The sequence below is a fragment of the Phaseolus vulgaris genome, chromosome 1 (genome assembly GCF_051622355.1).
Source record: "Phaseolus vulgaris cultivar YP4 chromosome 1, ASM5162235v1, whole genome shotgun sequence".
NCBI lineage: Eukaryota > Viridiplantae > Streptophyta > Magnoliopsida > Fabales > Fabaceae > Phaseolus > Phaseolus vulgaris.
Genome location: NC_143498.1, coordinates 34,858,526 through 34,884,663, shown reverse-complemented (window position 1 = coordinate 34,884,663; position 26,138 = coordinate 34,858,526). Strand labels below are relative to the sequence as shown.

The window sequence follows — 26,138 nt, the reverse complement described above, 5'->3', positions numbered from 1 at the left end:
TTTTGGGTCTGTATACGGTTAGAATATAATGAAGTATCCTTTTTAATTTTATTTATTTATTATTGATAAAAAGAATCTAGTCTTATGAATGTGTAATTCTATTTAATCTATGAGAGGGGTGTATTAGTTTTGGGTCTGTATACGGTTAAAATATAATGAAGTATCCCTTTTAATTTTATTTATTTATTATTGATAAAAAGAATCTAGTCTTATACATACACAAGATGTTACATGATAAAGTGTGTTAGATATTTCATATCAACTAAAAATAAAACTAATTTATAATATATAAGTGAATACAATTTTTAATTTATAAGTTGATTTTGTAAAATTGAAAAATAAATTTATTTAATAATAAAAAAAAGATGGTTTTTGGCATCCTCGTGCATCTCCGGCATCATTATAATCGTGGCAGACATTGGTTTTTGTCTATAAAACCTTTTCTACCACTTACACAATAATTGGTTTTTAGGTTAGGTACTAAATATTCAACTAAAACGATATGTTATATTCGACTTAAACGTGTTACCTAAGAAGCCAATAATTACCCGATCAACATTGTAAACAAATTTAGTAATACTTTTATTCTCGATTTTTTTTTTCATTTTTATACGTAATCTTTTGTGTATGTTACTTTTTTTTAATCTCACACTTAACTTATATGTGGCCATAATTTGAGAATGAATTTTGTGTTAGTATAATTTGGACTATGAGAATATTAGAGGATATTAGCAATAAGACATCATCCCGGATTAATGGTAATATGCAATCATTAAATCGAATCATAATAAAAGATTAGAGTGAGTTGGACAAATAACATAAACTATTCAAATAAAAAACTTCTTAAAATATTATAAATAAATAAATAAAATTTCATTATATGTTATTTATTTATTTATGAAGCATTTATTACCTTACTTTATTTCTTGATATCTTCAATAGGAAAGTGCATTGTCATGGCATGCATCTGGGGTTATGGAAACGTGAAGGAGAGAATTTTAGGCTTTAACTAAAGGGTTATATTGATTTTTTTTATCAAGGTTTCAATAAATATAAAATGGGTTTTAGCAGTGTACCAGGTTCCAATTTTGGGCAACATAAAAAGCAGATCCTTTTTATAAGTGTGCATATTATTAGCTGCATGGTCTTCATTTTTAGAATTTGACAATTAGGAGAGATGATACATTCATTGATTTGATGACTAGTTGTTGCAAACTTGAAAAAAAATTGCAGTACCATCCTAAACCAAAAGAGGAATTAAAGTTGTACATAGCACAACAATTTATAGAATAAAGTGTCACAATGAAACAAATTATATAAGAAAATAATTAAAAAAAGTGGTGCATACTATATACTCAAAATGTGTGGTGGTTTCTCATTCAAAAAGCTGTCACCACCTTCCTCAAAAATTCGAACCATAACAAACAGGTAGATACAACAGCATTTTCCTAAATATTATGGATGAAGAGAGGAAAAATTAAGACCAACTTTTTTTATTTTCCCAAAACCTCTAGAAAGAGAAATCAATATTAAAGATGTCACCACTTTGCATGTTGTTTTCAATCACATTTTCCTGAATTCATTTGTTTACATTGAATTTAGTGGGTATGTCTGCAGAACCTTCATCTACTTCGGTGGCCGTCGCAGATGGACAATCCAAGAGTGCCAAGAAACCCAAATGTAAATTTTTCTTCTTTTCTCTAAATTTTTTTATTTAGATTTTGGAATTTAGGTGAATTTCATTATGAAATGTCCTTGCGTAACAATGAGGCATTTTCTTGTATTTATATTGTTTTAAAATGTAAATTCACAGGGTTTGATCATTATGTAGTTTCAAAATAGAAGTTTTGGTTTGAACAGGTTAAAGGGTGTTTGATAAAATGTTCATTTAGGTTTCCCAAAAATGTTTGATTCCCATCTTCATCCACATGAAATTTTGTACCATCATAGTTGATTGATTGTACTGTCATATAAACAGTGTTCCCTGTTTCATCAAATGATATTATGGTGATTATACATTGAATTGAATTCTATTGATTTCTCTTTCTAGAATGGTATACAAGATCTCTCTCTCTCTCTCTTTTATTTTATGTTTTGCAGTTTATGTGTCTTCTGTAACATTTATCTGCCATGTGACTCATGAAATTTTGTATTTGTAATAGATTCTAGATTCTCACAGCAAGAACTTCATGCCTGGCAGCCAATTCTAACACCTAGTTGGGTACAACTTCCTACATAACTCTCTTAGTTTTACAACAGAATCATAGTATACAACTGTGTTTGTCTCAATATTTATCCACTAATTTTTTTCCAGGCCATTTCAATATTTACGGTTATAGGACTAATCTTCATTCCGGTTGGTCTTGCTTCAATGTTTGCATCTGATAGTGTAAGAAATTGTCTCCTTGTGTATAGCATAGTATCAAATAGAATTTTGGTACTCAAATGGAATGTGTGTTGAACTTGGTTTTTTGATACAGGTGGTGGAAGTTCCATTCAGATATGATGAGGAATGTCTTCCACCCGATCGCAAAAATGACGCAGTGGCATATATTAAAGATGATACGGCAAACAAAACTTGCAATAAGAAATTGACAGTCAGTACAATTGCTTATCACCAGTATAGTTGAAAATAAAGTTCTACTTTTTCTTTGAGGAATTCATTTCTCCACTTTTGATATCATATGTAGTTTAGGCAGCAACTTTTGTAAAACAAATTTCTGCAAATTTTCCAGGTTAAGAGTAAAATGAAGGCCCCTGTTTATGTCTATTATCAACTTGATAATTTTTACCAAAACCATCGACGGTAAGCTTAGTGAACCTGTAACTTTTTCCCTTTATTCCTTTACATCATCAATGCTTTTGTTTTGGCTCCCTTTTTAGTAGAATGACCTCTTCAATCGTGTTCTTAAATTTAAATTTAGATCGACCTAACTTAATCTGAAAAGATAGCTTAGCTCTATATTTTCTCTTATGGTTTTTGTGGAATCCTTCATATCAGGATTGAACACATCTATCTTGAGAACTTCTTGGTTTTCACTGACTTTTATTTGTGCTTTCTTTACACTCTCATGTTGTATAAAACTCACTCATATGAGAGAGAAACAATTGATTCTACGATGAATGTTGAAATGGTCCTCCTTACTTGGATTTTGGATGATATTTTCAGATACGTTAAAAGTAGAGATGATAAACAACTAAGGAGTAAAGCATCTGAAAATGATGTTGGCTCGTGTAGTCCCGAAGATTATACACCAAATGACATGGGTCATAAACCAATTGTTCCTTGTGGCCTTATTGCGTGGAGTATGTTTAATGACACGTACAAACTTTCAAGCAACAACAAGGATTTGGTGATTAACAAAAAGGATATAGCATGGAAGAGTGACCAAGATGGGAAATTCGGGTCTGATGTTTATCCAAAGAATTTTCAAGTTGGAGGTTTGATAGGGGGTGCTAGACTTAACGAGAGCATACCTGTAAGCATATTTTTGTATTTATGTTCATCTTTTGTGAGAAAATTACGCTTCTTTCTTTTGGCTTATTCTCAACTTGTTTCCTGATTTCAAATATTAGTATAGGAAACTAAGAAAACAGAATAAAAGTTGTTTTGAATGTTTCTATAACAGATATTTAACAACAGGAAACCAAGGTGGTAATTTTGTAGATTAAAAGGGAAAAAATGAAACAAAAGTACACTGTAATTCTTCTACTTTTTGACATTTTGAGAATTGAATCTTTGTCTTCATGGCATGTACCAGTTGAGTGAACAAGAGGATCTCATAGTTTGGATGCGAACAGCAGCACTACCTACTTTCAGAAAACTATACGGAAAGATTGAGACTGACATAGAAGATAATGAAGAAGTAATGCTTGTAATACAGAACAATTATAATACATACGAGTTTGGAGCCAGAAAGAGCATAGTTCTTTCAACCACAGCTTGGGTAGGTGGAAGAAACCACTTCTTGGGGTTGGCATATATTCTCATTGGTGGGATTTCCCTGTTATTGGCTGTAGGTTTCCTACTTCTATATGTGATGCAACCAAGGTGAGGAAGCACTGCATATTCTCCTCTCCTTTACTTCATATATACTTCTGTTAATTTTATGGGTAAAACATTAACAAAACACACCATGATTTTTTCTTCATAATGGTTTTTTTCTATCAATAAATCATCAATTTACTCTCTAAAGTAACACTCCCTCTTCCAAACAGTTCTTGAACAAATGTAATTATGTAAGTAATCCCTAAACTATTGAATCTTCATGAATTTACTCTCATGTTGATATATTTTACCAAATAGACTAATTTGAAGAATTTTTCAGAGGGATTGTATAGCTTGATTTCTTATACTCAAGGACTTTTATACAGTTTCATTTGTTTAAGAATTAATTTAGAAGAGGGTAGTATTTCAAAAAATAAATTGATAGTTTTGTTTTCTTATTGGTTACATGATTTAAATCTTTCTCAGCATCTGTTTATCTTGAACTGTTTAAGCAAAATTTGGCAATTGAGCCAAATAGATTATTGACATTGCTATGTTGTTGTATATGCAGACCTCTTGGAGATCCATCATTCTTGTCTTGGAACAGAAATCCTGGAATTCTAAGATGATTGGCTTTTACCATTTGAGTTTCATTACTTCTCATATCTCAATAAAAGGATTTGTCACAAGGCTAGGCTTGTATTTTGGAATGAGTTTGTCAACATTTATTCTTCATACTGTCACAGAATTTCCTCACTATTATTATATGGGCCAGATATAAGTATATCATTGTGAGGATTACTCGTACCATATTTGTTTACTGTTTTAAAGTTTTCTCTAAAATTTGTTTCTCTCTTATAATTACATCTTGAGGATTACTTTAGGTTCTGTTTTTTCTTTTCTTTTCTAAAACAGGTATTTAAAAATAGTTTTTAAAAATTCGTAGATGTTGAGTGAAAAATTAATTGCTCAGTAGTGAGAAATTGTTTTAAAAACAGTAAGTGAGACGAAAATCAAATATGCTAATGTTTTATATTTATTTTGGATTAGCATGTAACACGTACTACAAGGAGTTTTATATTAACATTTCAAAATGTTATGTATAGTATCACCTAATTTAAGTCTATATTATAAAAGCTAAGAAAAAGTTGACTTTTTTTAGTGATTTATATCCTGTATTTAACTTTTTCTAATCTCAAAAAGTAGTTCAAAAACATTAAAATTAAAAAATTTATAAATAGAAAATTATTATTTTATGATTTTTTGTTGTCAGAGGAAATTGGACCAAAACGTCAAAATTCAACTCCTAAAGAGTTATACATCTGAAACTTTTATGTCTAAAGCATCTGGTTATATCTCAAATCCTTCCGCTGCTATTTATTATTCTAATATGTAATCTGTAGTTTTTAGTTTCGCTCTCTGTGGGTATGGAATGAAATTCATTAAATATAAAGTGAAATTTAAAAAAAATTTGTGATTTTTAATAAATTTTAATTAAATACAATAGATAATATGAGTTAAATATGTTTTGTCTCTCTTTTATAACTTTTTTTACTTAATTAACAATTTTTTTTTAATTTGTGGGTGGTATTATAATATTATAATATCTATATTAAATATAAATGAGTATGAAATATTTTAATATCTTAATTTATATTTTTAATTAAAAATATGTTTGTCAATTAGTAATTATTTATTTAAATTTTTATTATTATAAATATTTAAAAGATGTAAAATTTAGATTAAAAAAATTAATTTTATAAATTTAAATTAAAAATAAAAATTAATTTTGATATAAAAAAATAGACAAAAAAATATATTTAACCAAGAATATTTTCCTATAACTTATTTCACTTTCAAGTACACTTTTTTTTACAGCTCTCGGGTATAATTTTGTTAGATACAAAACAAGTATACATTCAAGTAAAATTTGCAAAAGAAAATACAAAATAGTTACATTAATGAATAATAGCCTAATGATGTGAAAAACTGGAACATTAGGTGTTCTGTTTCTTCTACTCTTCCCATTCCCATCATTTCACACGTAAATCCCAATTTGGAAACGTAAAATCCTATAAAAACGAATTCTAATTTCTATCCCAATGTGAACTAATTCAACAAAATAACTAGATTGTCAAAAACTATTTTTATAAGTATTAAAGAAGAGAGTTTAAAGTGATGAAAAATAATGATTGTATGCTAAATTAAATTCTAAAAACTATAAAATTAAATTAAATAATCATTTTTATTTTCTTAAAAAAACATTATCTCTCTGAAATTTCAAATTCTTTACTTTTCTGTAACTTACTTTACCTTTAGATTTTCTTGATGATTTTCTTCCTTTTTGTGAACCAAAAAACTAAGAGATAGACGAAAGTATGTCTATTTCAAGTAAATAGATTTTTTCTACAGATAATTTTTTTTGTTCTCTTAGGATTTTAAGTTCTCATCTTTACTGTTTTTACTTGTTTGTATTCTTTAAGTGGTTGTATATATGATCCAATTAGAAAGGACGAATTTCTTCTAGTGAGAATTTGTGTTGAAATGTTTGTTTGATTGTTTGTTAGGTTTAGACTTTTTGGGACTAGACTACAATATTTCCAAACATCCTCAGTTTGTTTTATTTATAGGAGTAGATTCTTTAAAGAGCAACATGTTTTCACCTAAGAGAAGTTAACAATAATTTTGAAATAGGTTATGAGATTAAAGATGAAATTAGTAGGAGGGTTAGATATAAATCGAATTTAAATGTTTCTAGTGTTGAAAAATTGTTGAATTGTAGGTATGGATTAGAAATTAGAATGATTAAATTTTTTTAATTTAAACATGTCCTAGTGAATTATAATGTGTTGGGAATAAAATTGAAATGTTATTTTAAGGTGTGAATTGAATGTTTGTAGTGACAATAAATGTGTATGTGTAGTTTTTAAATTGTTTTAAGTGTGGGATATTGGAGTAAAAAAAATTATTTTTATTTTATTTCCATGTTTTAGATCATTTTGAGAACTTGAGACTAATTAGATCTATATAAGTTTGATTTTTAAGTAGAATTGATATGGAAATAGATTAATGTTTCTGCCAGTTGACTCGATTATCTTCGTACATCTACGACGATCACACGTCCAATTCTCTCTGCCTTTCGTTCGTGCTTTTCTGTGATCAAATACCTAAAATCACAAAGACAAAGGGCGCCCTAGAGGTCGTTTGCACTCTGACGCTCAAGTCAGTACTGGGCTAGGAAACACCAAAACTTAGCTGTAAAAAGCTTTGTGTAATCTGTGTGTGTATTCGCGTAAATAATGCGTACCTTATTAGGTTTGATACTACCCTTTATATACTCTAGGGTTTCCGCTGTTTCTGCTAACCGCAATTACGATTACTGAGGGTGTGCCTTAGTGCCGCTATCACCCACTCTTAGGGTAATCTAGCGCGTAAGGCTCCCTTACTAGAGTGCAACCTCTGATGGGATGACCACCTGGGTACCAACTTGTGCACCTAATCTCTGGGGCAATCCGTTCTGGGAGTGCCCTAGTTGTTCACGTGTCATGCATGCACCTCACCCCTGGAATGTAACCCTAATGGGCCTTAGCTCTTCCAGGGGCTCTTTACTTGTGTTATGCTTGAACGCGTCATTCACACCACATGCATGGACCCCTCGTGATCTAGGCTTCTCCCTACTGATAACTGGTGTATGGTCTGGGATCCACCTCACGTGGCTCAGCTCTACTGTTTGAGTCACCGATGTCCGATATCACATCGCCTTCACTCTGTTATCGAGGACACATCAACACGTTCTGGTGATCGACGTCTGACCACTCTTCGACACCTTGGCTCACGTGCCTTGCGAGACACTGGCGGTCAACGACGTCCGAGGACTGGTCGGTACAAATAAAATGAGGATGTTGAGTTTAAATCATTTGTAACTATTTTTTAGATTGTTTATATATATATATATATATCAAGCAACAATTTAGTCACTAAAGCAATATAGAGGTTGCAAGAATTGAATTTTTATTTAGACACTTTCTCGCTCAAGTGTACAAATGTAGCTCAAATAGTGATTAGAGTTTAAGCAAGAAATAAGTCATATCAATTATCGCTCATCTTGAAAAAATGTCACTTAAGTGTCTAAGAGTCACTTAATTTGTGACTAATCGTTTCAGTGAGAACAAGTTAGTACCAATTATCTATTCTACTAAAGAATATTGCTCAAGTGATATTTTTTTATTAACCTACATCCAATTTCACTACTTAAAATTATCGTTGAAGTATATATATTGTATATTAAAAAATTCAATGATTTATATATTATTTCACTGATTTATTCATTTAAACGAAATTATATGAAGAAAAAAAATATGATTGATTGAGAGGAGTTATTGACGATATAATGTGAAAAATTAGTAGTTAGCAGGAAGGTACTACTACTAAGTTGATGATATATAGTGTGAGTATGAAGTTGGTGGATTTTATGAGATATACATGTTTTAATAGCATTCCAAGCTATATAGATGAATGTATTGGGTATTGAGAACCAACAAATGTGGAGCTAACTGTGAAGTGCTAGACAAGTGAAGTACAAGACAAAGATAAAAATGTAAGACACACTCAAGTGTCAGGAAGAGACCAAACAACATAGATGAGTTAAGTAGATGAAGTATACACATAGCTTTCACAATATATAACTTGTGTTAGAATATGTGGCTTGAAATAAGAGGGGTGAATTGTTTTCGTAAGATTTTGCAAATATTGGTGTTAGATTGAAAACTTCAATTGAATCAACCAATCAATTAATCTATTAAACTAGTTATCAAAAGATTAACAATTATATAACCAAAATTTAAGCCTGTTGATTTTAAAAATAATTGATCTTTTTATGTGCAAAACACTGGAAACAAATTATATCATATCAAAGTAGGAAAGAGAGAAATCACACAAAAGAATTATATTGGTTCACTCTTAACCAAGAGTTGCATTTATTCTACTTTTTTTACAGACAAAAATAAATTTGTAATCTTACATTTTACACCTGTAAACAAAATAAAAATATCCTCACAATCATCACATCACTCACAAACTTGAATAAACCTTCCTCACAAATCCACTCTAACTTACCCCATTGCAAACACACTCACTTTCTTCACACTTTCATTTCAAATTCTCACACATTCACTCCCTTAAATCTCCACACATTCACTCCCTAAAATACTCACACTTCCATTCCTCGCACTACAAACACAATCAAGTTGATTACTTAACTTGTTAAATTTTCTTTGTTATCTCAACCGAGGAACTTAACTTGTTCAATTCATGTGTTCAAATTAAACTATTATATAGAAGAAAACGACCGTTCCATATATGAAGTACGCAAGGAGAAGGCCACACCCCAACCTCGAAGGTAAAGTGATAAAGGGCCACATCCTGGCCGAAGGAAGCAAAAAAACTAAAGCCTAAGACTTACTGGTTGCGCCTTCAGTACCTTCAGTCGAAGCAGGTTGCGTTGCGCTCTCCAAAGCCCTTACCTCAGCCCTCGGCAAGATCCGAACCTCAAACACTTCATTTTCGGGGTCGAAGTCACCAAACAGTGGTGGGCTATTGTAGAGGACATGGGCCTAGTAGACGACCTGGAAAAAACTTTGGTTAAGCAACTCCAAAGTGTCGTCAAAATTCTTATCCAACTCTGCCATGGCCTTCTTCATTTGTACATTCTCGGTCATAATCTCCAGAACTCACCACTCGAGCTCAGCCGCTCAACCTTCGGCGATCTCCTGCTCAGCGACTTCCTGAGCAAGCCTCTCCGCGTACTTAGTGTTAGCCACGCGAGACTACTTTAAGTTTCCTGAAGCCTCTGAAAGCTCGTGCTCGAGCCGAGAGATATCCTCCGCGTGGTGACCCAAATCCTCGAAACCCACGTGGGCAAGGACGAGCGCTCGACACATTATCTAGATGCTGCCTTGGAGCAAGTCTTTCGAGGGGACGCCTGGATGAGCTCTCGCGTCGGCTCGGGCAGACCAATCTTGACCCCCCCTTGCAAATTGTAAGTTACCCCCCAACACCGACAGGGGTGACATGGATACCTCCAATGTACGCTCGGTCGCAAGAAGGGGGATTGACCGATTGAAGTCGTCCGTTGGTGGAGAGTCAACGTCGATCAGCGTCCAGCGCGAAGGAGGTGGTATTGGCATTAACCCAGGGGAGCGGGTGGTCGTAGCTATGTTAACCCCTCCCCCCCCCCCTCCTTCGGCCTATTCTTGCTTTTCCTAGAGGGGCCAACACCACCGGACGATCCCTTCCCGACAACCAGGGCCTCAATACTCGGTCTGCCCTTCCGTTGGGCGGCCCTTTCCTTAAAGGCGTCAAGCAAGCCCTTTGACTGAGAAGCGTCTTGGTTCATGATTTCTGCAACAATAAGAAGTAAAATGTTAGTTAAAAACAAGGCAACCGACCGAGACTAGAGGAAACCATCATACCCTTAAAGACTGCCCAGTGGGATGATTTCGCGTACACGACAATCAGCTTTCGTGTAGGGAGTTTCCTCAATAGCTTATCGAAGAAAGAAGGAATCTCTAACTCCTCGACACCCATGGTCGGACGAGGCCACTCCTTAAACTTCTGAGGCTTCCTAATCTAAGACATAGGAAACCTCGACCGACCAACTTCATCAAAAGAAATATGGCGTGGCTTCCGGTCGGATGAAAACATTGAAAAATATTTCTTTAAACTTTTTGTACGAAGTGGTGTAGGAGTTAAAGAGAACATTACCCAACTGATTGATCAATAAATGCTACAGAACAGGTTCCACTGGGTGGGAGGTGTAATAACTTAAAAAGTAGGAAGGGGTAGGATACAAACGAAGAATGTCACATATCAGGCGGAAGGCCTGGATGGACGCCCAAGTGTTTGGATGGAGCTTAGTAGGAGCCACGTTAAGCGCCTTAAGGATGCCCACTGTGGAGTTATCAAAAGGCAAAGAAATGTGTAAGTCTAAAAACAGGCAAGAGTACATGTAAAAGAAGGGTGACTCAGTGGGAGACCGACCTAAACATATGGTCTCGGTCAGTAAGCACGACTCAAACCTAAGAAGCTAAGGCTAGCATTTGCCTTCAAAATCGGGACCCTCTCCAAAAAATTTGCGACACAGGTCTCGGTCGTAAAGGTAGAGGTGATCCTAGTTACCTCAGGATCTACCCAGTCAATCTTCGGGGGGGAGATGACTTGCTCAAGGGAGTTCGATCAATCGACAACACCGCCCGGATCTTCCCCCCTAACCACCTCCTCCACCGGGTGCAACACTTGGATTGCACCGACTGATAGAGGCTTGGTCGTAGAGGAATTAGAAACAGAAGATGAAGATGAAGAAGAAGAGGAATAAGGATGCACGGGACGAGGAAAAGGGGGAGCCGAAGAAGAAGAAGAGGTAGGACGAGACAAAGAAGATATGACTAACCTTATGAAAGCCGAAATACAACAGCTTAGGAGGACGAGGAGCGTTCGGGTCTCAGAGCAAATGTCGGAGTAGTAGCGCAGTGTCTCAGCTAGGGGTGGCAATGCGGGCTGGCCTGCCCCGCACTTGATCCGCCAAAAGCGGGTTGGGTTGGCCTGCCCCGCATAGAATTTGTGGGCTGATTTTTCTAACCCGCCCCATATAAAGGTTGGCCTGCGGGCCAGCCCGTATAAGAAATATTTATTAAAAAAAATAATTTTTTAAATAAAATTTTGATTTTCTTTTATTTAGATGCATTAGGTAATGGTCTCATAATATTATATTAATGAAACATGTGTAATAAGAAATTATTAAAAATTTCGAAATGTAAAATATGAGGTTATATGAAGAAAATATGGGGGTGTAGAAAAAAAAATTATACATTTTAAAGTTATGCGGGTTATGCGGGGCGGGCCTAAGCGGGCCAGCGGGTTGAAATAAGCAACCCGCCCTGCGTTTTTTTCAGCGGGCCCGCCCCACTTTGCCACCCCTAGTCTCAGCACTTTTGGGACCACTATTTATAGCCCTTGAGAGTCTCAAGAGACGAAGCGTCACAACTGTTAGAATGTATGACTTTAAACTAGATGGGAGGTGAATGGTTTAAAGAGGGTTTTCGCAAACTTTTAAGTCTAGAATGAAATCACTTCAAGAAAACTTGAATCAGAATTCAGTTTGCTAAAAACACAAAGCAAATAAGCACAGCACCAGAAAAACAATCGGTTGTTTCGCAGAAACAATTGGTTGTTTATACCAGTTCACAAATATAAAACTGAATTTAAAGAGTTCAAAGGATAGAGAGATTGAACACACATGTTTATACTGGTTCACTCTTAACCAAGAGCTACATCTAGTCTTCCCAGAAACCACTGGGGAATCCACTAAGCAATCAACCCTAGATTACTTACAACACCACCAAAAGAAGTGACTTTGATCCCCTCAAGAAACACACTTCCTTTGGCTCAGCACAACACCACTAAGAATGCTGATCTTGACAACCTTAAGAATACACAACACTTCTCAGCTACACACACAGAGTTTCTTCAAAGGTACAAAGGATTACACTTGTTACAGAAAAGATTTGAAATCAATACAAGATGAAAATCCTATATCACACTCTCTTTGATCCAAGAAATCTCAAAGCAAAACTTCAACTCTTCAAAAGCAAAATCAGTGAAAAACTCAAATCTGTTTTTCTTTGATTAAGACTTAGTTGTTTGTTACAAAATCTGAACAAACTATTTATTGCATTCAAATCTTGGTCAAAGCATTTAAAACTGGAGCGTATTCAATTATAAAATCATTTAATGCTCAGTCAAAGCTCAAACAGTTTTTTGTTATGGTCCCAAAACAAACAATCGGTTGTTTTCACGAACCAATCGGTTGTTTTGGTTTGACAGCAAGTCAACCATCAAAAACAGTTTTCAACCTTTCTAAAAACTCCTAAGTATAAAACAATCGGTTGTTTCGACAAAACAACAGGTTGTTTTTCACTTAGTTTGAAAAACACTTTTCTTTTAAAAGGTTTGAGAGTGCTTAAGCTTTGGATTCAATCAAGAGTGGATTTACATATAAAATCTACCCCAGATCCTATCTAAAGACAGCTCAGCAACAACAAGCACATCCAGCCTTCCATCATCCTTCAAAGGGTTTGGATTCTTCAAAGCTTGAACACACTTGATTCAACAACAACCATCTCAACCGTTAGATCTTTTCGATCCAACAGTCCTCGTCGTTTGGCCCCTAAAAAACCCCTCATCAATGCAAGTCATGTCATGCATGTAGGCACCGCCTGACGCCGCGTTAGGCATTGAGAAGCCCAATCGTCACATCAAATTCAGAAGCCCGACCAAAACATCACTCTCAAAGGACTCTTTGGATTAATCATCCTCAACCCTGGGGCAAGTGTATCGGTGAAGGTCGTACGAATGATGTACCGGTGAGGGTCCCCATCACTGGGCCGACCTAAGTGAAGGACCACATCTATAGGATTGACCGACAACACAAGTCCAATTACGCTCAATCAAGGTCAGTGAAGCTAACCCATGACTAAAAGTTAGGTAATATGTCCCTAAGCATGACTCAACTCCCTAATTCGGCCTAATAAGGTAGGCTTACTAAAATAATATAAATAGCACATATTCCAAGAATCAGGTACATCATCATATACACTGCTCTGAGAACCGAGTGCCAAATATCTTTCCTAACTTGAGCGTCAGAGTGTCTTCTGCAAGTACTCTCCGTGTTTGGATTACGAGAAGAACGAGAGTCGAGACTAGGAAGAAAAAGCGAAAAGTTTGTAAGGAAAGCTAAAGGACAATACAACTGACCGATAGAAGGAGAAAGAAGAATTCTCTCAATAGTTTTCTAGGCCAAACCCTAAACGACAACAAATGATATATAATAGGAAAATCTTATTTTAGTTTTTAATATTATAAAAATAGATTTTATAGGTTTAAAACTAAAAAAATAATTATGAATGAATATTGAATTTGGACAATCTACTCTCATACTCTAGTATAGGGCTTAAGTGTTTAGTTCAATATTGAAAATTTTTATTCATCACTATTTTAATCATAAGAAATAATATTAATTTTTTTTATCAATTATCAACTAACATTCATCGTGTATGATAAGGGAAGAAAACAATCTATCAAATTTTAAGTCTTCAAGCTATCTAAAAGATGGTCTAATTAGTTATATTCACCTCATATAATTTCTATAAAGATGCATTAAGTAATAAATAACATAAAGTAAGACACATTATCCTTTTACTATCGTCCAACTTCCTCCTTCTCCATCCGCCATCACTCAAGTTACTTACATGTATAACTTGTTATACTAAACAAAATTATTAAATAAAAAATAATTTTAAAAATAAATATAATTAAAATTATTATATTAACTAATTTATATATTATTTATAAATTAAAAAATTATTATTATTTAAAATAGTTTTCATTATTAATAAAAAATTAAATTAATTTTTAAATTGATATTTAATTACGATTTTGACTACTAATTATTTTAGATTCTAAAGTTGATAATTTATTATATATGGATTTAAAAATTAATTTATATTTTTTTATTAATAATATAAATTATTTTAAATATCAACAATTTAAAAGTTTATAAAATGTTACTAATTTAATCAATAAAATAATTAATTATTTTATCTATTTAATGATTTTTTTTATAGTAGTGCTAGAATCACTATAAAAAATTTCTAAAATTTGCAATATAAAAAATAACTTCATTCATTCTTTACATATACACTAATCAATTGAATTCAAAATTAACACAAATTTTAAAAGATGGTTTAAAAATAAAATCAATTAAAATTGTAACATCCCTATATTTTTTCACATCTAATAACTATAATTTGTATAAAATATTAAAATAAATATATAAACATAATACAAATATGTCTACAACTCTTTCTTAAAATGTTTTGAAACATATCTCTCTTTATGAGATTTTAAATATTTACATAAAATTAAAACAAATATTCAAAAGGAAATAAAATATTTTCATCATTCAGCTTCTCACTGAGGAGCTCTATCACCTGTAACATCATCTGCTCTCGTGTAAATACATGATCATCACAGATTAAATAAAACAATCACATAGTAAGTTAGATATTTTTAAGTGACAAACAATTAGAGAAATAGAAGTTAGTAAGCAAAACACTCTCAAGTCTGCGCCACTTATGAGAGATCACTCAAAGCACTCAAAGAAAAATTTGATCCTCTCAAAAAGGTCTATCTTGGTGTTGAAAAAACTTCTCAAGTGAAAGATGACAAAGCCAAACACACTTGATCTCAAAGAACCACAACAAAACTTAGAGATTTGAAAAGACAATCAAGAAAAGCTAAACCAATTTTGAGAAAAGAGATTATGACAAAACTTGAAAAGGAAGACAAGCAAGAAAAGGCACACAAAAAGAACTCAAAGATACTTACTAAACTTTTAACAATGAAACTTTTTCTTTAGAAATTGCTAAAACAAAAGGATAAAAAATTCCACAATGGTTGAAATCAATTTGCCAATCAAGTTGAATCCAAATTTGGAAAATGTTTTTCTTTGGTAATTGATACCACAAATTTGCGTTTTCACTTTTTTTTATACTAGTTTTTGAATTATGGAAATGAAATGTCCATAATTTTAATCATGCATAATTTCCAATAACTCTAATTTTCACAAAAATTTTAGGATTCAATATAATTGAACACTTGAAATCTTTTTGTTTGGAACTTTAAATCTACTTCTACTAAAACAAGTTTCCAATTGCTTCTCAAACTTTCAAAATTAAAAGCAAAGTAAGGACTCCTAGAACACTAATGAACATATGACTCAAAGCAAAAGGCGAAAACACAATATGACACAAAATAACAATCCAAAAGAGAAACAAAGCTATTGAAAATAAAATGGCTGAATGAAAATTGCAAGAAAGTAAATGGCTGAAAATTTAAATTGCAAGAATGTAAAGAAAAAAATTAAAGTTACTTGAATTTAAAGACAAGAAATTAAAGGTGCTTGAATGTAAAGAATGTAAAGTGGCAATCAACTCAAATCAAAATAATCTTAAGAACCTAAGCTCTGATAACCACATGATGTGAGTTGATTTTAGGATTGTTCATTTTATGGTGTGACACTTTACTTAGATTGAGATTTTAGGAATTTAAGAGTGAAAACCTTAGGAAAATCCCCACTGGATATTAACTTAACCAAGTGGTTAAGTAGATGTGAAGGTTCATTTCACAAAGGCAAAGATCAAAAGACAAGATATGGTGAGAATGGATGCAAAACTTAATTGATAAAGACAAAACTGAAAACAATACAATGAAGGAAACAAAGACAATGGACATAAAATGGAAGGCGAAAATGAAGGAGAATGGAAGAAGGAAACTTATGGAAAATGAGAGTAATGTTCACGCCATTTGATGGGTGGTAACCATCAAGATGAGTGGAAGACCGCCACCTGAGAGCTTCATTCTCATCAAGATAAGACCAAGGGAGAGGAGATAGCACTCACTCAAGGTCACACAATATTTGTGGAGAGTAACTATTCTTCTATTAATTTCAACTTGTCAAATACAAAGGGGGAGGCCTCCTATTTATAAGTGGAGGAGCCTTGAAGAACAAGAAGGAGGGTATGATGGGAAAAGGACACATATGGTGCGGTTAGGGTATTGACTTTGGTCAATGTCGCACCATTACTCACATTCTAGAAGGTAGGTTTAGCTTCCTTCCCTAAAGAACTTCTCATAGGCCTAATTTGATAACTACACCTCCTATTTATGCTATATGGACCTACTCTAGCTTATTCTACTATTTGGACTCCTTAAGTGAGCCCAATTTATTTACACATATTCTAATCATTAAGAAGACCAACAGGAAGAACTTTAACAACTGACATAATATAAATTAATAATAAATACAAATTATAATAAATACTAAATAATATAAATTTTAAAAAATACAAATTATAATAAATAAAAAAATAAATATATTCATAACATTAAAAAAAATTCAAAAAAATAAATATATTCATAACATTAAAAAAAATTCAAAAAAATTTAAAACACCACTAACCTTGTGCGTGAAGGCAACGTTGGTGAATAGTGACACAGGATTGGCGGCAGCAATGACGGAGCAAAGAAAACACACCCAAGAAACGTGAAGGCAATGCAATAGTACTTCGAGCAATGCAACAACAAAAAAACAAAGTAAGAGAAACGAACAATTAATGCATAAGAAGAGACAAACAAGATGAACTTACAGTGGCACACAGAAGGGGGCAAAGAAAATGAAGAAGATGTTAAAATGAAGAGCAGGAAAGAAGAGGAAGAAAGTATGAAAAACGTAAGTGACGCACTTTAGAGTTAGGGTTAAAAATGATTTAAGAATGCGACTATTTGTAATGAAGAGTAGTTGTTTTTACATTTTACACTAGTGAACCACTCCAAAATTTAAGAATTTTGTTTAAAAATCTGATTGAGTAGAAATGTACCCTGACTCCTCAGTTACATCATGGCGTGATCAAATTTTGAAATAGATAAGTTATGGAAGAAAAATTGAAAGAAAAATAAAAAAAAAGAAAAAAATATAAAATGGTGGGGACACTACAAATAAAACCTAACTCATTAATTAATAAAAATACTAATAATTTCCTGAAATAGAATGAATTCGCATACATGAATTTGTGACCCGCAGATCTCTCTCTTATTTTTCTAGTAACATAGCAAAATGTACAGATTCAAGTTTGGAAGCTCAAACATATGAATTAAAATTTGATAACTAATTAAATAACAATTTAAAATTAATTTATAAGTTTTTATTAATAAGAAACATAATTTTAAATACTAATAATTTTAATTTATAAAATAATATTTAATTTAATTAATAATAATTAATTACTTTTATTTTTAAGAATAATTTTTATTTAATAATTTTCTTAAAATGTTTAAACTTATTTTTAAAACTAAATTATTATTTAATATAATATATCATAGAAAAATTATTTATATTACAACGAATTCTAATGTAATACATTCATCTTTCCATTTCAAAGAAAAAAATGTACATATTTTAAAATAGGAAAGAAATATGAATATCTAAAGAAAACGTAATTTCCTCCAAAAGAAATTTTATTCTATAATTGGTTTGTTAAAAAGAGTAGTTGGAGATAAGTGACCTCTAAAGAAAAGACTAGTTGGCTTGTATTATTTGTATTTGCATAAGGACTTTCTTCCAAATCTAGAAGTTCAGAATTCCCAAAGCCTCTGTAACCACACAAATGCTTTATCTTTTTCTTCTTTAAAAAGAGAAAATAAAATCTTAACTATATAAATCTACCTACATTTAATAAATTTAAATATGTTTTAGCTATCATAAAATCAAATTAATGAGTTTTGATAGTGATCCTTATAAATTTTTTTCTTTATTTTAGTCCTTGTAAAATTAAATTTTTTTTTTTTGGTTGTTAATATTAAATGATATTAGTTAATATTGAAGAAAAGGTCAAACAATCATTCTAAGTGACACATATTAGTGGTGATGTTGTGATAGAATGCCAATATTTAACATCATAAAATATTTTAAAATTTATAAAATAAATGTTATGTATTTTTTAAAATGAATATTAGTAATTTTGAAAATTCGAAGAGATGAAAATGAAAGAAAAAAAATATTTCATAGGAACCAAAACAAAAATTTACATACTTTATAAAAATTATAAATAGATATTTCAAATTTTATGAAAGGAAAAACAAGTTCTCTTCATAGAAACTAAAAATAAAACTTGTTAATTTAATAAACTAAAACTATATTTAAGTCTATTTAATATTTCTACAATTGTTTTATTAAATACAGTCTTATATAATCCTTTCCAAATTTATTAATTAGAAATTAATATCATTCACAATAATATAATCTTTGTTGATTTAGCAAATTTTCACATATATTTAAGATATTAAATACAAATTTGCTACTATATGAACAATTTCTGAATATTTAATACCTAATCACTATACTAATTAAGTTATCTCATATTAATCTATACCAACATGATTATTGTAAATTTTGACTTAACAAATATTAAAAATTGTTATTAAACATAATTTTCATGTGTATTATGTATGACTAGTTCCAATTCACACGACTCTACATAAGGACATTGATGGTGTCATTCTATCTTAATATATCAATGATTTAATGGTATTGGTTATTTGGTGTATAAGCAGCCACTTGTGAACTAGATTCCTTCTCCTATTTATTGTTTGTTGAAAATTCTCTCTTCATAATAAATTCAATCAAACCCAATCAAACATGCTATATTTTAACAAAATATAATACCCATACTTTTTTTTACCAAAATTACTTTATTAATTTGTTAGAGTCTCCATTAAAAGGTTATGAGACAGAGGTTTTAATTTATTTATTTTCTAATCTCACTTTATTACATCATTGCTATAAAATTCATGTAAAAAAAATTTACAATACAAAATTCTTATAAAACCATATTCTAATAATTTTTTGAATAAATTCTTAGGAAAAAATTATTTTGTAAAAAAGTGTTTTTATTCTTATAATTTAGAGTTTTATTTACAATTCTAAATTTTTACTTAAGATTTAAGGTTGTGAATTTCAAATTTTTTATATTATCTTAATACATTATAATAAATAAGACTTATGTTTAAATTTATAATTTTCCATATAACGTATGAAATGAATTAGAAATTATTTTAATATAATCTCCTTAATTTAATTTGAAATGTAACTTCGAATTAGTTCATACAAGGAATATTATAGATTATAGTAATATTTTTAATTTAAATTTCATAAATATAATTATTTCAAAAAGCCCATTACATTTAATAGTATTTACTATTTCTTTTAAGAACTTGACAAAACTATATTAACCACAAAATAACTTAAACCTAATAAAGCCTTTATGAATTACTTAAAATTTACCCAATTTAAATGGCTTATTGCTTTTTTTAACATTGAATTTCGTGTTCCCGTGTTACAAAGGAAAGGTTAACACATAAGCCAACCTATAGTTTTTTATTAGAAGAATCTCCACATGACTTTATTCCAAAATTTTGAAAATAAATAGTTTATGCACTTATAATATAATTTTTTCATCGTTTAATTATAAATTATTATGCACTGTAAATTTATGGGTCTGCATAGTAATAGTTTATTTTAAAAATAATGGGAAATTACATAGAAATTAAGTTTTGTTTTAATAATAAAAAAAAGTTAATGGGCAAAAGTTTAAAGGGACAATTGTGGAATTTACGTGAGAATCACTGCATTGTTCTTTCTGGTCTTTACGAGGTAGCTGGGACATGATTACATTCTAAAACATCACACATTCTCTGTTATTTCTTTCTCTTTCTCTCTGTGTTCTTCTTCAATACAACTCTATTTCTCTTTCGGTGGCACAAAACCACTCCCAAGAACTTAACACGCGCCACCCTTTTCTCTCGCTCTTCCACAACTCTGCTCTCTGAACAGAAACAGCTTCCGCTGTGTAAATCGCAATGCAGGCAACTGAGGTAACAAGCTCTCACCTATTCTTTGAATTCAAAATCCTGTCTTTTCACCCTTTTTTTGTTGGAATTTGAGCATTATATAATTTTCTGTTTGTGGGTGTTGATTATTGCAGACCAGGACTGTTCAAGTTAAGCAGCTTTCAGATCTAGCTGGTGAGAGAGAGATTCACGAGTTCTTCTCCTTTTCTGGAGAAATTGAGCATGTTGAGATCCTGAGGTGGGTAGTTTTTGTACCAATATTTGTTTGCCTCTTTTTTGCTTCTTGAATTGGGTTTCTGCTAGTTCTAATCCTCCCAGCTCTGATTGAAGGGTGCTCAGAAAGGAAAAAAAAGGGGGCGAAAGGGTTGGAAAATTCAGAGAAGAAATCATGGGGTGGTCTTACTTTTGGTTTTAGTGAAAAAAGTTGTATTAATTAAAGGAAAATGAAACAAAGAAAGACAGTTCAGTTAAGGGCTTAACTTTTTAATAAGTTAAGCTGGTGGGGTAAACTGTGCTGTCGCAGTGCATTAATCTCCTGTTTTTTTTTTACTTTATCTTAGTCTAAGCAACGTAATTGAAGATAAACTCAAAGTCTTCTACTTTAGGATTTGAACTCTTCTTGTGTATTCAAAATTCAAACAATCCGTGCGTTGAATTCAGTTATTGAAATTACGAATTTTTATTTTTATTTTTCCAAGCCAGCTGAAAGAAGTCAAATCTGTATTATGATTGCTTCTTGTGTTGTCTGTTGCAGTGAAGATGGGAAATCAAAGACTGCATATGTGACATTTAAAGATCCCAAAGCACTTGAAATTGCATTGTTGTTATCGGTAATGCCACTTTTCCTTTTATGATTTTGTTGGAGCTGTGGCAGTTTATCGAGTTGGATTTGTAATCATGGTAGATACTAGGTATTGTGTACTGAATGTGTTTGCTAACAGATGGAAGGAGAGTGACTCTACAAGGAAACCTTAAAGTAAAATCCTTTAGAATAACATGCCATTATATAGCTTATGAAGATTGCAAGCATATGAAAGTTGTTGTGTTATATTTTAAACTTTTAGTATCTGTTAGCATCATGTCATTTTAATTTGAAACACAGATATGTTGAACATTAAAGTTACGAATGACAGAGCTTAACCATTTTTAACATTAGAAAGGTCTGTATTTCCTTAGCAATGTCTATTTGAATATCTGTATTAATTGAGTCGATTCCTTTCCCTCTCTGGCCTGTTTTCATATTGCATCATAACAATTTGGTCTTGATATTAAGTTTTGGGAAGATATAAATCTTATATATGCCTTTGCAGTTTTTGGCTTGTGCGAGTAAACTTTTTGTTGTCTTTTTCTCAGGGAGCAACAATAGTAGACCAAGTTGTGAGGATAACTCCAGCTGAGAACTATGTACCAAATCGTGAGATGCAGGTAAAATTCCAAGAACTATAATATCATACATGCACTTATTGACATAAAATTTAGTGCTTATCAGAAGCAATTTATGCAGGAAGTAATGGTGGTGGAAAATGCTATAAATGTTGCTCCTTCTGAAAATGTCTCTACAGATATTGAGGTAAAACCAGAAACCAGATTAAGATTTTGCATGATCTTTTTCTCCCCATGGGTTGTTCTTCATTGGCATGTGGAGTAGACTAAAAGTTCGTTGAAATTATTTATATTATACCCAGGGCTTTGTTAGTTCATTGGAGTGTGCTTTGAATATACCAGATTACTGGACATTGCATCCTTAAACTAGTAAAGAAAGTCCCTGTCATGATATTTTGCTTGCAGCAAGTTACATCAATTGCATCCAAATTTTGAGGCTTCTTGCATTGTGTCAATCTTGCATCTTTTCCTTGTAATCTTCAGCGGTTCATTCCGTTAAATTTCTGTTAACGTTTCTCTCTGATTGAGTTCATGGTCTGCTAATATCTCTTTCAGGATGGGAAAGCCAGCCCCAACAATAGAAGAATCTACCTTACTAAAGCACAAGATGCAGTTACAAGTATGCTGGCAAAAGGTTCAGCAATAAGACAGGACGCCGTGAACAAAGCTAAAGCATTTGACGAAAAACATCAATTGACTGCCAATGCATCTGCAAAGGTCATTTCTTTTGACAAGAGAGTTGGACTGACTGAGAAATGGACAGTAGGCATTGCTGCAGTGAATCAGAAAGTCAAATCTGTGGATCAGAGGCTTCATGTTTCAGATAAAACAATGGCAGCAATAATTGCAGCGGAGAGGAAGCTGAATGATACTGGATCGGCTGTCAAAACAAGCAGGTATTGTTGCATATGATGCATGATCTCCATTACCACTCTTGAATTTCTCCATGAAATTATGATGAGTTTGTGGTGAGATCCAGCCAGGAAATACATAATGAAATTTAGAAATTTCTTTAGTTCCTACATGGATTAACTACAGGTTGGAGAGAAATGAAATATGCATGATGTTCCTTGAGTGTTATTTGGATGATGATAATAAGGTATACTTGTTAATGGGTTTTCCTCGTCTGATGCAGATATGTGACTGCTGGAACAGCATGGTTAAATGGTGCTTTTAGCAAGGTGGCAAAGGCTGGACATGTTGCAAGTTCTAAAACTAGAGAAAAATTTAATTTGGCTGTTTCAAACTTGGCATCAAAGGTTTGATTTTGATATCCTCTTGCAATGTTAGTAATAAAGATAAAAGAAATTTTAAGCACTGAACTGGGACATAGTTCTTTAAGTATTTGTGATATTGTTTTCCAAACATCATTCTAGTTATATCTTGATAATCTAAGTTAATCATTTATTATAATTTTTTATATAGATTATCGAGGTGAAACTTCGTAACTGGAGAACCATACCAAAAACGCTTAAAGAACTGGAACTAACCTTTGTCAAATTTTAAACCTGTAATTTTTCATTTGTTAAGGAAAATGAATAATAAGTAGAAGATAATATATTTTTTGTGTTTTCATTTATGCAGGAACCATCAGTGGCTGCTGCATAGACCAGAATTCTGGTATTGAAGTCACTTCAGAGGGTCTTTCAGAACATGGCTTTTAAACTATTTGAGCATTTACTGCTTTCTTTCTGTCCTTCAACAGTTAGATGCAAGTGGCAAGTGCGGTGATTCATTTTCAATCCTATTTTTTGTATTCTTTTCTCACTCTGGTGTTCTGGTTGTTGCTTATATGTAATTTAGCATTGTTAATTTTGGCTTTCTCTTTCTTTTTGTGAAAAGGAAATTATAGTTGCGTGATGCAACTGTGTTTCCTATGTTAAAAAAATAGTTTTGCATGTATAACTTGACACCTGGTTCAAAGATTTACGTGGGAAATTATCATCATGCTGCAGACTACACAATTCCATTGCTTTGCTGATGCAATTGATGAAAATTGTAAAGAATTATCACTATGTTGTATTAGCTCAGTTGTTCTAAATTTGTGTGTTCCAAAATGTAAAATCTTAACATGGATGAAAAATAACAAGCATGGTGAAGACCATGCTCTGATAATAACAATGATTAGGATCAACGCAGGCGTAATAATGGACATTGAATCATTGATGCACTCCACTTTTGACCAATATGATGCCGTACTTGTCGGCTAATGAAAGGGTCCTCAACATACAGACAAATCTTTTTAATAATAGTTTTTTAAAACTCTTAGATTTGTTTTTGAATTTGTACAGTCATCAAATGTTGTTTCACGTGCTAGCTATGTCCTCGTTTTTATCTCTTGTCAAAGTCTTTCTCTGCCATTATCTCTAATAAGAATTATAAAATGCTTCTTTACACACGGTAGTCGCATTTGGATGCTAAAAAGTGTTCTCATTCTGTTAAAACAAATTTCTTGTGCTTGGGACTTAGATTGACTGCATATTACTGAGCAAGATTAATTACTTAATGAGTTTTTTTAGTGGTAAAATAGATCTTTGAATTTTTGTCCTGTAGCTTTCTTCCTTTGAGCATATCAATTCTTCTGTTTAAGCTTGTCACCAACCCTTGGTCAAATGAAAATAGGTTTCCTGATCCAGTTCTACTTTTTGTAGCTCTTCAATTTGTCTAATATCTAAAAGATGGTTCTTATTTGCTCACTTTGTCTGGTTCAGAAGTTCCAAATAAAATGCTTCATTTGGCAGAGTTGGTTCATTTAATGAATAATCATTACCTATTGCAGTGCAAATTCCTTTTATTCCATTCATGGACATCCTTAAAAATCCACGCAATAATGTCTTCATTCTTTCCGTTATACACTGAGGAATCATGATTAAAGGAGGTTTAGGGTTTAGTATTCAGCACCAGGCCAGAATTGGAGAAAATTTTAACATTGCTGTTTTTCTTAATAATTATATTTTGTTTAAACTCGTTTTGTTTTCATTTCGTGCATTTTTCTTACCGTCTAAATGTTGGTTCTATTCTGGGTTGGTGTTGGTTCTGTGCATTCTTTACATAGGAATTCCTGTTGTAGAAATTCTAAAATAGTATATAAAAAGTTGTGTTGTGTAATTTAGTTGAGCATGATTAAGTGTGTATGGCTATTTGGAAAGAGAACCATTCTTACCTAAGCAATTGACACAGAGTTTTCAATTTGACTAATGTGTTAGTAAAAGATCCTATATAAGAACCACCCTATTGTCTATTTGACTAATCCTAATAGAAGAATCAACCTCATCAAATGAATTTCTATTAGAACCTAAAGGCCATCAAGTTTTTTTTAGAGATTTGTCTTTCATTTCTTATATTTTCTAAGCAAGAAAATTGATATTTTGTCCAATAACTTTACCTACATTTAAATTTAAATTAAATATATTTTTTTATAACTAAATTGGAAATTTTCACTTAAATAAAATGAACTAACTATAATTGTTCCTGCTAGGGAGATGGGACCTAGAGAACTATTGAAGTCTTCTTCTCCTTCCTTCGGTCGGGCAGGTGACTGGGTGATGAACTGGGATTCTCCTCGTCCTCCTGCTTATCCTTCAGCACTTGGGACTCGGTCGTCGGGTGAACACCGGATGGTGGGGGTACCTGCGAAGGCACTCCGACGCTCAAGTCAGTAAAGCGGGTGGTCAGCTCTCAGGTAGGTGAACAGTAATAAATGACATACCTTACTCCTTGGAATGTGTGCTATTTATATTATTCTAATGGGCCTACCTTGTTGGGCCCGTTTATCGAGGTGGATACCGCTTAGGGTTGCATTACCTAATCCTTGATGGTGGATTAGGTTCATTGATCTTGGTCTGGGAATTAATTGTGACGGGGTTCGACCATCGGCCACCTTCTCGTGGTGAGGGTCGGCCATCGGCCAAATCCATGTGGTCTTCGACCGTCCCAGCTCGGTCTTCTAAGGTCTCGGACCCTCGGCCGAGTCCCCAAAGGTCTCGGCCACCCGGTCTCTCGGCCAAGCATCCAAATCTATCGGCCAGACCGACTGGGTATCGGGCAGCCAGGCAGGTCCTAGCCTCGTCCAGTACCGGTACAATAATAAACATATATTTTTGACTTTTTAAGAATACAAAAGAACTTAAAAATATTATATTATAACAATTATAAACTCAATTATTTGATTTTTTATTTTATTTTAAAAGGAATGGATTGACACACCATACAAAACAAACAAGGTAAAATGGACTAGTGGACTAAA

The 26,138-nt window shown here is 32.4% G+C and overlaps 2 protein-coding genes across 3 annotated transcripts; both read left to right on the top strand.

The window, feature by feature from the left end:
* The first annotated feature begins 1,372 nt into the window (after positions 1–1,372).
* LOC137816145 (ALA-interacting subunit 3) lies at positions 1,373–4,815 on the top strand. 2 transcript variants are annotated; one of them, XM_068619230.2, is made up of 9 exons: positions 1,373–1,428; positions 1,603–1,680; positions 2,163–2,221; positions 2,315–2,389; positions 2,481–2,597; positions 2,736–2,806; positions 3,170–3,479; positions 3,762–4,051; positions 4,560–4,770. In XM_068619230.2, exons 2-9 carry the CDS (start codon positions 1,608–1,610, stop codon positions 4,615–4,617), a joined length of 1,053 nt encoding a protein of 350 aa, XP_068475331.1. In that variant the 5' UTR covers positions 1,373–1,428; positions 1,603–1,607; the 3' UTR covers positions 4,618–4,770. The 2 variants fall into 2 exon arrangements, with proteins under 2 accessions (XP_068475331.1, XP_068475330.1); XM_068619229.2 differs by lacking the exon at positions 1,373–1,428 and having other exon boundaries at positions 1,460–1,680; positions 4,560–4,815.
* A 15,448-nt stretch (positions 4,816–20,263) lies between these two features.
* LOC137813924 (binding partner of ACD11 1) lies at positions 20,264–23,839 on the top strand. The gene is made up of 8 exons (XM_068616410.2): positions 20,264–20,533; positions 20,644–20,747; positions 21,264–21,339; positions 21,863–21,934; positions 22,014–22,079; positions 22,448–22,788; positions 23,028–23,151; positions 23,477–23,839. Exons 1-8 carry the CDS (start codon positions 20,519–20,521, stop codon positions 23,498–23,500), a joined length of 822 nt encoding a protein of 273 aa, XP_068472511.1. The 5' UTR covers positions 20,264–20,518; the 3' UTR covers positions 23,501–23,839.
* The last annotated feature ends 2,299 nt before the right edge of the window (positions 23,840–26,138 follow it).

Coding starts and splice junctions, on each gene's coding strand:
- LOC137813924 (XM_068616410.2), top strand. Junction 20,748..21,263: donor GAGCATGTTGAGATCCTGAG/GTGGGTAGTTTT, acceptor TGTCTGTTGCAG/TGAAGATGGGAAATCAAAGA. Junction 23,152..23,476: donor TTTCAAACTTGGCATCAAAG/GTTTGATTTTGA, acceptor TCATTTATGCAG/GAACCATCAGTGGCTGCTGC.
- LOC137816145 (XM_068619229.2), top strand. CDS start 1,608: ATGTCTGCAGAACCTTCATCTACTTCGGTGGCCGTCGCAGATGGACAA. Junction 2,390..2,480: donor CAATGTTTGCATCTGATAGT/GTAAGAAATTGT, acceptor TTTTTGATACAG/GTGGTGGAAGTTCCATTCAG. Junction 3,480..3,761: donor GACTTAACGAGAGCATACCT/GTAAGCATATTT, acceptor GGCATGTACCAG/TTGAGTGAACAAGAGGATCT.